The 14,302-nt window shown below is 41.4% G+C and overlaps 1 protein-coding gene across 3 annotated transcripts in view; it reads left to right on the forward strand.

Moving 5' to 3' along the window:
• Positions 1 to 1,783: 1,783 nt before the first annotated feature.
• rgl2 (ral guanine nucleotide dissociation stimulator-like 2) overlaps positions 1,784 to 14,302 on the forward strand; it is a 36,118-nt gene continuing 23,599 nt past the window's right edge. The window contains exons 1-2 of one of the 3 annotated variants that reach the window (XM_020640410.3): positions 1,784 to 1,958; positions 4,030 to 4,190. In XM_020640410.3, coding sequence (XP_020496066.1) covers positions 4,038 to 4,190 — 153 coding nt within the window. In that variant the 5' untranslated portion in view covers positions 1,784 to 1,958; positions 4,030 to 4,037. Of the gene's footprint in view, positions 1,959 to 4,029; positions 4,191 to 10,328; positions 10,535 to 14,302 lie in introns of those variants that run through there. The other 2 variants (XM_020640411.3, XM_020640412.3) reach the window with 2 other exon arrangements.

The following is a 14,302-nucleotide window of genomic DNA, read 5'->3' on the forward strand; positions in this document are numbered from 1 at the left end:
GGACTCATCATAGGTCTCGCTCTGTCTTTGGTGGAAGTGTTGTTAGTGTGTTAGCTCCTTGTTCTTGGTCTGAGCTGCAGAGTCACCTTACACTAGAGCCCATAGTTGGCTTGGAAGATTTTAAAACCAGGATAAAAGATCAAGGATGAAAACTTCAAACCAAAAAAACAATATTGGTTAAAATAATCCGGGTCAAGGCATTCAAAAAGGCCCGAAAGCATTTAAAATACAGCAACGTGTATCGTTTCCCTCCACCTTTATGAAGTATTCCCTACCAAGAGCACTGGTGGTTTGAGGGATCCAGAAGCACTCCTGTTGTGTCTTTTTTATTCACAGGATAAAGGATCATTTGACCAGGCACTGTATGCACTTGTTTCTCTTCTTAACACTTTGTTGATTGATGTCATTTCTGTTTATTCTCTGTCCTTTGTCCTCTGTGTGAAAGTTTTATGCTGATGTGTTGACTACTAGACTCCATAGAAAAAGAGATCTTGTATCTCAAGGAGAATATTGTCCTGGTAAAATAAAGGTTAATACAAAGTTCCTGTTTATCCTGACAGCAGGAGAAGTAGGCAGCAACATTTTCCAAATTCAGTTAGCCCCCCCAGCAATTAACTGATGAAGGCATCAGCTGATTAATAAGCGACCTTTTGGAGGGCTAAGCATGACACAGTTTAGATCAGTGTCATGAGGTGTCATGAGACTCTGGGGCAAACACACACACACACACACACACACACACACACACACACACACACACACACACACACAGGAGCAGCCAGCATTTTCCTGAAAACTATTTTGTCCTAAATTTGAAAAAAAAAATCTGTAGGTGCCTAAATTAAATGTTAAGATCATCCAGGTTTGGTGATAAGATGACGAGAACATTGGATCCAAAGTTTAACCGGTACGTCCAGTTTAGTTGAGCTGGGGAATGTGAAAGAAAGAGCCTATCAGATGTTTCAGATGAGTAGCAGAGAGAACTCCCATGATTCCCTAGCATGGACATCATGTTTTGTTATTGTAGTATTGATTGAGAGCCCCCTGGTGGCGGAATCTACATATTGTATCTTTAAGGTGTTTATTTTCGAACCTGATTATATGGATACAAAGCAAGGAAAATATGTTGCAGAGGCTGCATTTAAAATCATAAATGTAAACAGTTAGGATCTGGTGTGTGTGACTGAATGTGAATGTGAATATTTACATATACTTTTGAAGTTCTATTTCTATGTAAAAACGTGAACAAATGCTTTATAATAAAAAAAAACCACAAAATGTACCTCCTATCTTGTGTTTACGTTGTTTAAATGCGGTCAGATGAGTTCAGGAGGTTACAAGTTAAAGACCTGTCGCTGACAACTTAAGAGCGCGCGTGTAACGGTGTGTATGCGTGCATGCGTAGGCGCGCGTGCGCAAGCCTTCCGTGCGGAAATGCGTCCGTGCGCGAGATGTCTCTCTCTCTCTCTCTCTCTCCCCCGGTGCCTTACGTGACATTTCCCCGGAGGAGCGGTGCACTGGAGCCTGTGTGCTGCAGGCTACAGTATCCTCACACTGAGCGCCACCAAGAGAGAGAGAGAGAGAGAGAGAGAGAGAGAGACGAGAAAACAGAAAACACAACGTACAGGAACTGCGACGGAGAGAGAGAGAGAGAGAGAGAGAGAGAGAGAGAGAGAGAGAGAGAGAGAGTTGACTGCTCGACCCAAGTGCGCTATCAGCTGCTGAAGGCTGGACAGACAGGCGGTGTGGGGGACGCTGATAGAGAGGGGGGGGGGGGGGAGATACTGAGATAGGGCGAGATAGGAGGTGAAGGGGGTTACGAGGCGGAGGACAGAGCTCTCCCTCGTCGTGGGTGACGGTGGTACAGATGGGTGCGTCTCTCCCTGGCTCGAGCCGGCAGCACAAGCGGTCACCCTAATGCAGCCTGACATCCAGCTGCGAATGACACTCGGCTAACAGTAAGTCAAACTACAGCTGCACTCAGTTATCTCCGACTCTTGCTCGTTTTATCGCCTTTCTTTTTTTAAAAAAAATGTCCAGGGCCTGAGTGACACAGTAGGAAGCAAATGTCATCATCTGTCATTCCTGTGTGTTGCAATAAGAGCGTCAGCACGTACAAACTTTTACTGCCTGCATACTGTTTCAGGCTGTTGTTCTACATATCAGATGCGGCTACAGCGTCAGGGCTGTGTGTATGCCTGTAACACCACCATATGGCTGCTTTTGTTGAGCTACAGAAAAGGAGCATTATGGGGTGTGACTTCACTGTAACCTAGATACAGCTGTATGTGTGTGTACACCTCAGTCATATGCAGGCTGTTTGCTTTGGTCAGGGGCAATGAATAGCAGGCATTCAGACCTCTGCACGGCCGTTGGTCAGGACATAAACTGTTCTGTTTATAACTTGTTTCCCCTGCAGGCTTTGCATGTGCTTTCTCCTCCTCCTTCATGCACACTTAAAATTTGCACACACACAAAAAAAATGCCATCTTAAAATACATGTAGAGAGAAAGTCAAGCGCTGCATCAATGCTACAGAGCTGCAGGCGTCCCAAGACAAAAGCACAATGGAAAGTTTTAGGAGTGCCAGCACATTTTTAAATCACTCTCGAGGCTTTTTTAGCGCCTGTGCTTTCTTATCCAGGGCTGCGAGAGTCGACAGGGGGGTCTTTAGAGGATTGATTCCTTTGCAGGTTTTCAGTTACAGCAGCTACCTGCCCGACAGCCACCCTGCAGGCTTTGCTCACTAACAAAATAAGAAAGAAACTGAAAAGAGCATAATGTTTATCCACATTTTAGTGCTTAAACTGGAGTTTCAAAGTTCAGGTTTTATGGTAGGGTTCATGTAGGTGGTTAGGATAAGGAGTTTGTATTTGGCATTTTAAGAGCACTCATCCTGTATCGGCCTCTCTCCCTCCTACACCTCTCTTCCTGAAACTGTGTTTACTAGATGTCTATCTTCATGGCAATCTAAATACCAAAGAGAGGAAAGGGAAATGGAAGGAGGGGTTACCATGCAAATCCTGCTCTGCTGCCGTGGGGCACAGTCAATGCGTTTAAACATATTAACCACAGATTGACTTCCAAGCTACAAAACAACTAAGTGTTTATCTTTCATGTTGAATTTATTCATGACCAGAGTCTAAAGGGGTCTCATATACAGTCTAACATTCATCCAAATCACCCATTGGCTCATATTTTGTGTCCTATTAGAGTGTTAAGTGATCATTAGAAGTTCAGTTTCTCCATCTTTTATCTACCAGAGTATAAACATTTCATATACTTGTCAACTAAGGCAAGAAAACACAAGTATTTTTGTGTCCAAGCTGTAAGAAAAAGGCAGTTCACATGAGCGGTTCAAAGACAGGAAAGGGGAGCACATGAACTTTTGAAGGCCATACTGCACAGCCTGGAGGGACTGTGCATTTGTTCCTCATCACTTCTGATGAAGGCACATTACAAAAAGATTTTTAAAATCGAAATGCCAGCATTTCATGAACAGGAAGATGATTACAGCGAGCGTGTTCGTGCAAGGCACTTCACCATCCTATTAAAATTGTTCACCAATCCCTTTTTGATGGATTTAGAAGAAGCACATCAAGGTGATATAAATAGCACTTAAGGAGAGTAGAACAATCCAGGAGCGGATGAAAACTCAGCTGTAATTGAAGCAACAATAGAATACATAATTAAAGTGTGTTGTGACGCATTCATAAGTAATCCCAGATTAAGCGGATGGTTTTCAAAGGATAAAAAAAGTCGGAGAAAAACGATTCACTGTTTTAGAAACCATCTATTTTGAGAAATGATTCATTTAAACTCAGACGGCAAATACGACTCACTCGTATTTTTGAAGACTCTACAATGTGCTTCTTAAGACTGATTTGTAATAAAGAATTAAAGCTTTATTTTAAATATTATAATGGCACTAATAAACCTCACAAATCTCAACATGTGTAATTGTAATGTTTGCCTGTAAGAGACCATAAAACACGTCTTTTCTCCGTGTTCTTCTTCCTGTCTGGGGCAGCTGGCACCATGCTCCCCCGAAACATGCGAACAGGTGGCTGTGACCTTCCGGGCGTGGAGTCAAGCGAAGTGCCTCTCATTGGCTACCGGCCCTTGTCACCTGACAGCAACACCAACCAATATGGGAGGGGAAGCAGCAGGGATGAGCTGGACACTTCACAGGTGAGTGTTTTCTCCCTGCGTCATTGAAACACATCCATCATCTGAGTCACTGGAGCGTGTTCCAGAGAGGGATAGGAACATCTCCCTCAAAGCTCTGAGATGATCTTTGTTTTATCTGCTTACTTCATTGGTTTTCTTCTGACCACACAATAAAGTGGGGAGTTTTTTTTTTTTTTTTCTATCTCTCATGGTTTTCCTGACAGACACAGCGAAGTAAAAGATGTGGTCGGCTGGTTTTTTTAAGAAAACCCTGAGGGCATCAATTCAGTGTGGTGCAGACAGAAAGGAAGGGGAAATGAAAATAACATAGATTTGTAAAGCTGCTTTCACACCAGGGCAACCCAAAAAAATGCTGCTTGTTTTCACAAACTGAAAGATTAAGATGAAATGTTAACTCATTTTTTAAAGGAGTTTTGGATCATAGTTTAACAACAAAACCATTGAAATTAAATGGCATGACAGATTTTTCCTTTTACTTATGTCACAGTTTAAGGCCCCAGAGGACGAACCACAATGACTGGGATGAGCCCCTTTTCTCCAGCGCTATCATGTAGCTGATACATAGACTGTAAGACATGGAGATAGTCTCGGTCAGCACGTTTATGTGCACAGTTAAACGCACAGGATGTAAATTTTGCCGCCATGGGGCTCTCAATCAAAACAATAACAAAAAGATGACGTCGAGGCTAGCGGGGAATCATGGGAGGTCTCCCTGCTCCCCGCAGAATGAACTCCGACTAGATCGTAGTCAATACGAACGGGCGAAACAGACTGAGGAAAAGAATATGTTTACAGACGATGTATCAATGTATAATTTATATGGTGTTTTATTATCACAGCAGGACATACAGCAACAGTACGGCAGCTTTCACTAGCAGCATATGCTTCCTTATGTAGCGGTCTTTGACATAACATCCGGTGTTTCCTTGGTAACGATAAACATGTCGTGTCTGTCATGGCGGCCGCCTCGAAGAGACACGTCCCGTTACAACTATGAAATTACAGATTTCTCTGGTTTTCATAACTGTTGGAAATTGTTTAAGTAATGTAAGTACTCAACAAAAAAATGTATATACCATAGGGTTAGTCAATCTTTAATGAATTTATATATGTTAATGGAAACATTCTAATACAATTCTACATATTGTACCTTTATATCAGATGACCACTAATAAAAAAATTCACACTAAGCCTGTTTGTACTGCTAGTGCTATTAGGCAAATGTAATCTTGCTTATTCAAATATTAGATGATATAAAATGTCTCTTACTTAGCACTAGACTATTAGTCTTGTTTAAAATAGCATTTTAAAGATGTTCTTTCAATCTCTTGTGGTTGTTTTTTAAGTCATCTTTTACACAGTTTGTGACTGAAGTGCACTGACTCTATAGATAACATCTGTTGTAATGATGACCTTTTGAACTAACTTTGAGGAAGTTAAAATATTCACAGCACAGGTGGATTTCCCACGACTTTTCACCTCTGTTAATGTTAAGCGGTGATGCTGAGGTTCCTGAGTCTCATCAATACTTTTACAAATAGCTACCGTCCAAACTTCTCTCTTGCATGTGTGGTATAAAACTCCAGACTTTGCCAGCTCAAGAGGTGATATTTTCCCTGAGTCACAGTGATCTACTGACCCACTCTCACATGAGCCTGCACATAGCTCTCTGGGTTAACTTCACACAGAGCCTCAAAGACCTCCTCACAGCTAAACAAAAAACAAAAAAAAACAGGTTGCTCTGACTCTCTTTCTCAGTGAGCAGACTTCCTCTGTGCTCGAGTCACACATTGCAGCTGCTGGACCTCGCTGTTAATAATGCATGGGGGCCGTTTGGCTGCTCGATGAGGTGTACACCTGCTCTCCCTGTAAACAGTGTCCAGTATCACAGAGCGTCTCCAAGGACAGTCTGTCGAGTGCAATCCAATACGACCACTCGCTCATTCTTTCATGAGGGAAACTTGGATGTATGAGTCAGAATGCAACCTTTGAGTTCACAGTTAAGCTTTTAGGTGAAAGAAACTCAACATAAAGCGTGTCTTCGTGCTCAGTTTTGTAGATTATGATGGCATATGAAATTCCAGATAAGAGATGAAAATACGTTTATATTTTGGAGCCAGTTTAGTTTTTTCTTGCTGGTTTGTTTGTGTGAACTGAAGATAACTGAACAAATGTAGGTAAGGGTTTCAAATAGCAGAATCTTTGACCTGCAGCCACAAAAGAGCTGAGATAAAAGTCTAAGAATTATATAGATATCAAGTTTGGTTTTAAAGTTTTTATGATAATGTCTTCTCATCTCTATACTTATCATTTTATGTCAAGGGACTCATTCATGGCTATTAATGGGGGTGTGACTGAAACACTGCTCCTTCAATTGTGACATTGGAAAGGTATGTGTGGAGGAGGTTTGCTAAAGGTTGTGGACCATCTGAGGCAGTCTTGATAAAGTATAATAGCGCCTATAGAGCCCGGCAGTATCACCCAACATCAGTAAAACTTGTGTTCTTGTGTCTATCAGTATATTTTCAAAATATTGTCTGAAGCCCTCAATGAAGCTGGAAAGAAATTACCACAAGTATTTGTAAAGCAAACGAAGACAAAGTGTACAAAAGAGTTATCTCCGAGTTATATTTGACCGTCCAATCACTTAACAAAGAAAGCACACCTGTTGTTAAATCAAGATGGGAAGCAAAGGGCGGCATGACAATTACACAAGAGAAATCAGAAGACATTTTTCAAGCAACGATGAAAAACAACAAGCTCTTGGCTGTGGAGAGTTTTCTTGGAAAAATGTAATTCCATATTTCTGTACCCCTTCGCAAAGACAAATCCATTTCAATTCAGACTGGTGGGAGATGATGCGGACGCAAAGACGCAGTTTCCTCGCTGTCATCCCACTTCGGTTTCAATCTCATAATATATTGGAGACGGTCGATATTATCGGCTGGCTGATTAATCGGTCGGGCTAGTTTGTGCTTAAACCACATATGGATGCAATGTCCACTTTAATCCCATATGTACACATATTTCTTGGCTAGCTGATTACTGTGTTAACCCTTACACACTTTTTAGAGGACAAAGGCAACAATGCTTGTCTGGGTATTTCTGCAGAAATGATTCAGTAAAGTATTATAACAGGGTTCAGATTGAGGCGAACTGCGGCACCTTTGCCCTACAGACTGACTGGAAGACCATCCCACACTGATGATATCTCACTGAGTAATCAAATCCTCAGGAGGTTTTTTCTTTTTCCTTTCAGGGGAACAGAACAGCTTTGGCTTTAATGCCTCAGAGTTTTACTTAAAAGCGAGCAGATAACGGGCACCAGGGGAAACATAGATGAAAGCCGCAAAGAGGAGCAGAGAGAAAGATAGGAAGGAAGGGGTCGGGGGTTGTGAACCACTCCAAAAAAACAATGGTTAATAATACTTCAGAAGATGTATTTATGATCCCTTGTTTGCTTGTAAATAAGGGCATGTGTGTATTTGTTCAAAGACAAAGCTTTTTAGCACAGCGGAAGCCTGACTTCATGGATTTATTTAAGGAAAGGTGGTTGTTTTTTTGAGTCGTTGGGTGAAAAAAAAAAAGGGTCAGCTTCCTGCCCTTTGCCTACCAAAAGCTGACGTCGTTGCTCAAGAGAAGGGGAGGACGCAGTCTTGACTTTTGATGGAAGGAGAGGGGAAGAAAAATAGCTTCGCAGCACGACAGCACGTCCTGCTTCCTGTGTTTGTCTCCACTTATTATGTGCTTCCTGTCTGCAGCTGGAGGGAAGGGGGGGCTTTAAAAGAAGGAGAGCTTAGAGAAGATATCATCTTTTTAAAAAACATAAAGTTCCAGTTAAGACAAAAACAATGGTTCACATGGGAAAAGTCAATATTGGTTTGGCAAAACCTCTCAAATCAGGGCCTTTGAGTCTTTTATTATGAACCAGGAGCGACTCATGCCACCCACCACAGTGCCCGATAATCCTGACGCTTATCCACCAGGCAGCTGAACTCCAAACTACACACACCTATTATGTTTAGGAGAGTTTCTCCACTGAAAGAGCGGCTGACTCTGACCCAGATTTCAGCCTGCTTTCAAACAGCAAACCCATTTGGTGCTCCACTGAAAAGCATTTTATCTTCAGTATCTCGATACAGCGGCCCTGACTGGAAAAAAAGGAAACAGAGCAAAGGGCTGCTTGACTTTGAGCCTGGGACTGTGGTCCACAGAGTCACTGTGCTCAAGTACTAAAAGCCAAAAAATGTATCAGTCTGCACCAATGCAAAAGCTTCAGGGGATTTGACATTGTCTTGCATATAAGCTACATTTAAACCCATTATTTTCAATTATTAATCTCTCAGTGTGACTTGTTAGCGTCAAGATAATGTTAACGTTAATGATACTGCTCACTGTCTGCACATGTATCTCATCTGTCGCCTCTCCTTCATCACCTTTTTTTTTTTTTTTACACATTCACAGTTTTCCGGCTAAGTGAGAAGTTTAATAATATTCTCATATATTATTTAATTTTGATAGGTTTTGTGATAACAAATCCTCTTTCTGCTTAATGACATGCAAGAACACACAGACAGTTTAATAAGGCTTCAAGCAACAAAATGAGTTTCACCTACTGATGTTGTAAGAGAGGAAGGATATTTAACTAAAATTAGAGCACAACAAACTTAACGTCCTTTGAAGAAAATTGCAATTCATTGTATTTAAACTTAAAACCTGTGCACGTTTAAAATGTAAATAAATGAGCTGAAATATGAACTCACCAAGATGTAGAATTTAAAAAAGAAACCTTATACAAGTTGTGTGTTGTATGCCCTCATGATAGGTGATGTCATTGTTTGCGAAGCCTCTCTGTCAAAGTAAATACACTTTGTGTGCACTTTTGCTTTTGAGGATGACTAATGCTCGTCAGCGTCGTGTAACTTTAACTGCTCAGACCCTGAAGTATAGTTTGAATAATATCTCACATGTCTTTATTCAATCATTTATTGTTTACTTGAAAGTTTTGCACCGTCTGTTTCCATCTTCATTAGAAACTCAAGCAAATAAGCTGTAAAGAGCTCTCTTTAAGAACTGATGGAGGTAAACTAAAGCGAGTGAAAAAGAAGCCAGGTAGATTGAAATATCATACAAAACATGCGCTAAATGCTAATGCTAAAGCTAATCTTTATCTGTTTGCTTCTATTAAAACTTTCTGATGTGAATTCACTGCAAGGCGAGTACTCATCAGCTACCTTTCCGGCACCAGTTTGGCTCCGCCCACAAAACATGTCATCACTGTGTACAAACACAGAAATGATCGATGGTAGGTGAAACATTAATTAGCCTTCAGCCGTCCCCACACACACACACACACACACACACACACACAATCACACACACACACACACACACACACACACACACAATCACATACACACACACAATCCCACACAATACTGTGAAAGTCCCACCTAGCTAGTTAACATGGCTTCACCCTGCGATGTCATTAATCCTCTAAATAAACACTGCGTGCTTCCTGGTTTACTGGCAGTGTGAACATTTATTGGTTCTCTTTACAAGACTGCAGACTTCTCACTGCTCACACAGCGTGTCAGACTGCCGGATGAAACAAGTACAATATGAAGGCTGTCCAACTTCTACCTGTTATCAGATATTCAGATAATCAGGCTAATTGTTGTTTAGCTAAGTGTTCTAGTAAAGAGCAGTTAAACCGGTTTATCTGCACAGGAAGGTCATCCACAAAGACAAAAAGAGAGCAGGAGAGCGGAGAGGAGAGACTGAAAGAGAGGGGGTATTGTTCTGGAAATAGCTCCAGGGCTTTGTCTCTCAGAATGTGTGTTTGTGTGCGTGCATGTGTGTGTGTTTTTGCAGCAAAGTGCCCCGGCTGTTTTCTATTGATGAGGGTCTCTATTTGTGCGAGCAGTGTGTATTCTACCTTTTCTGCATGTGAGTCGGAGTGACTCTGTAGAAAAGTGACTCCCTCTAAATGAGTATTTCGCTATCAGTCACAACATATCCCTATCTCTGTGTGTGTAGCGTGTGTGTGTGTAGCGTGTGTGTGTGTATAATGGGTGTGCCCAGGCTCGCAGGGGCCGGACTTTAGCTCCTGCTTCAGGTGTGTCTTTGTGCAACACAGCAACAAGACGCATAGAAGGGCAGACAGTCATGACATAAACATTTAGATGTAGGTCAACGGGAATAAGGGGCGGTCAAGAGAAGACAAAAGCGGGAGACACAGAGGAGAGAAAATGGAGAAAATGAAACCACCATGTGTACCTTTATCCTGAAGATTTCCAGGAAGCTTAGGGATTGCTACCTGTCTGGACTTGCAGAGGTAGAAGGTAACTTGTGTTACCATTTTTTCCCCTCTTTCTGTGTGAGTTTGCGTGCGGGTGTGTGTTTTATTTTCGGATTGATTTCATGAGAAAGATAGACTCAAAAGCAGATTTGTGCAGCAGCCAGCACAGATATCAGCTAGAATAACAGGTTTGTTTCATAGACCGTAAAATTCAGGGCAGCAGGATCCTTCTTTTTTAAATGCAAAGAGCGCCTGGTTGGAGCGTTGACCTTCGATCAAGTCAAGCTAAGGTAATTTGAAAGAGGCTAATAGAGGCTAACATATGCATATTACAGCTAATTACACCATAGGTTGGACGGGGGGAGTAATTGGACTCAGGCACTTCTGCTGTCAGCATGAATAAGAGTCTTGGTTCTTAGGTGGTGGTGGATTTGCATTTGAGAAAGCTCACAAGTCAGCACATGTAAAATGAATGAAACAGGTCATTGGATCTTTGTTTTTAGAGTGTAATGACCGATAGAAAGGTTGATAAGATGTTTTATTGGTCTATTTGTTTGGACTACGTTCCCATGGTGGGGCTTGTGTGTTTCATTGATCCCAAACTGTTGACGCAGGATAAAAACAGACAGAATGACTTCACAGGGTTTTACTCATACATTATGTAGTGTGGAAAAGTTCACAGTTGCGAAAGCGTCAGGGTTTGAAGACGAGGGAGACGGGTGACGTGATATTCATAAAGGTAACATGCCCAATCTATGATCTGAATGTAAACGAAAAAGACAGCGCCAACCACCATAATCAACAACAGGAGATAGTAACAGACTGAGAGAGAGAGAGAGAGAGAGAGAGAGAGAGAGAGAGAGAGAGAGAGAGAGAGAGAGAGAAATAACACAACACTGCTACTCAGTCTTTGTTATTGATGATGCTGTTTAAGATGTTTTTACATTGGCCCTTGTCAGATGAGAAATGCCTTTAACTGAAACTTTGCAGGTATATTTATGAACATGCATGAAACATACTGTACATACATGTATGAAGGAATTTAAAAAATAAAGCTGTAACAGCCAGCAGAGAAAGACTCAGAAGTAAAATTAGCAAACTTACTTACTAAACGTCAGCCCGATGATTGACAGGTGACCAGTCCAGGGTGTACGTCTCGCCCCTCGTTCAATGACAGCTTGGACCCCTAATGGAAGAAGTGGTATAGATAATGGACAGATGGATGGATGGATGGATGGACAAATGGATGTATAGATGGATGTATAGATGGATGGACAGATGGATGTATAGCTGGATGGATGTGGATGTATAGATGAATGTATAGATGGATGGACAGATGGATGTATAGATGGATGTATAGATGGATGTATAGATGGATGGACAGATGGATGTATAGATGGATGTATAGATGATGGACAGATGGATGGATGGATGAATAGATGGATGGACAGATGGATGGATCAATGAACGGATGGACGATAGATGGATGGATGGATGTGGATGTATAGATGGATGGATGGATGAATAGATGGATGGATGGATGGACAGATGATGGATGGATGTATAGATGGATGGATGGACAGATGGATGTATAGATGGATGGATGGATGGACAGATGATGTATAGATGGATTGATGGATGGACAGATGGATGTATAGATGGATGGACAGATGGATGTATAGATGGATGGACAGATGGATGTATAGATGGATGGACAGATGGATGAATAGATGGATGGATGGATGGATGGATGAATGGATGGATGATAGATGGATGGATGGATGTGGATGTATAGATGGATGTATAGATGGATGGATGGATGAGTAGGTGGATGGATGGATGACAGATGGATGGATGGACAGATGGATGTATGGATGGATGGATGGACAGATGGATGTATAGATGGATGGATGGACAGATGGATCAATGGATGAAAGGATGATGGATGGATGGATGATAAATGGATGGATGGATGATAAATGGATGGATGGATGATAGATGGATAACAAGATAAAACTGGATTCCCATAAGTGTATCAGTTAGATATAAACATGCAGTATTTCTCTGGTTTTCTGACTTTTTGTGAAACAGTTTATAATTTTACCATTTCAGATCTCAAATAATTACTAAACTGATATGAAGAGTTTAGAAGTAACAACTCATAGACACATGAATGGTGACAACAGGCCCTGAGTTGCAAACATGAACAGGGGTGGAGCAAAAGAGTTGATAAAAGTTGCATTTCTTTAAGCCTCTGATGTGCTTTATTTTAATTTAAAGTCTTATTGTGTAGAGAAACTAGAGACTATTTAATGTAACACCATAAAAAAAGAACAATAATTGCCTTTAAATTGGACTGAAGAAAACGTATAAAGTACCTCTAAACTGTACTTTACTATATCTCTTGAGTTAATGTTATTACTTTGAACCACCTTAATGAGACATTAAAATGTGTCATCTTTCTCTTCTTCCACTGCTGTTTTATTAAAATGTCTCCATGGCGTTGCTGCATATCACACTTCTTCTTCTCTCTAATAAAGTGCTGTGATTCATCTGCTGTGTGTAGCATGAGTCGGCTGCAGAGTCCTGCTGCCCGGGAGCTGTGTGTGTCAATATGTGGTGTGTAGTAGCTGTTGAGCCTGGTCTGTAATGCTGCCAGGGCTCGTTCATATACCTGGATTAAACTTGCCCGCGGGCAAATTAATTGATTTTAAACTGCTGGAATGTTTCAGTTATACAACAGTCCAGGGGCTGTAGCAGGTATGAGCGAATGAGAACCTTTAAGGTCTGCTTTCCTTCTTGCTTGTGTAATATTGTTGTTTGTGTGTGATTGGCAGAATAAATTGGACCAATAAGGACTAAACCAGCTCGAGAGATAATCAAAACTTTTATTGCTTTGCATCATTTTACAGATCTGATAAACCAACCCAAGCATTCAATGTTAAATATGTAAAGTATTGTATATGTTGGTTTTTACAACGTATACTCAGTAATAATAAGTGGGTTGCTTAATGTTTATTCAATCCTGTTTTTATCTGGTGCATTTAGAGCCCCCTCAGTCCTGAAAGTTTTTTATTCATTCAAACCTGTGGACACTTAGTTAGTGGAGTTATATTAGCTTATCCAGTGACTATCGGTATCGGCTAATTTAATCGCAGATATGCTCCGATCTCATTGTATTTCACTCGGAGTTCTTAATCTTGCTGTCACCAGCAGAGGGCGCTATATGAATTACAACAAGTATCTTCACTCTCCAGAGGGTCAAGCGGTGATGCACACATGCACAGTTACTTTCCAGTTTTGATAACTGCATTTGAGGGATCAATGCAATAAATGTGTAAATCTTTCTATCTCCAGATGGAGGATAGATCCAAGAAAGATATCGGCCGATATATCGGTATTAGCCCAATATCAATATCGGTATTGGCCCCAAAAATTCCATATCGGTCAGGCCCTAATAATTACAATCTTGATTACAATGAAAATGAATTTGATGAAGAAAAAAAATTGGCCATGGTTCTCTGCCGGAAAAAGGTGGATTGCTCTCTCCGGGTGGGGAGTGAGTCCTTGCCCCAAGTGGAGGAGTTCAAGTATCTCGGGGTCTTGTTCACGAGTGAGGGTAGGATGGAGCGTGAGATTGACAGACAGATTGGCTCGGCGTCAGCAGTAATGCAGGCGTTGTGCCGGACCGTTGTGGCGAAGAGGGAGCTGAGCCTGAAGGCAAAACTCTCGATTTACCGGTCGATCTACGTTCCAACCCTCACCTCTGGTCATGAGCTAAGGGTAGTGACCGAAAGAATGAGATCGCGGA

The sequence above is a fragment of the Labrus bergylta genome, chromosome 8, assembly GCF_963930695.1.
Source record: "Labrus bergylta chromosome 8, fLabBer1.1, whole genome shotgun sequence".
Classification (NCBI taxonomy): Eukaryota; Metazoa; Chordata; class Actinopteri; order Labriformes; family Labridae; genus Labrus; species Labrus bergylta.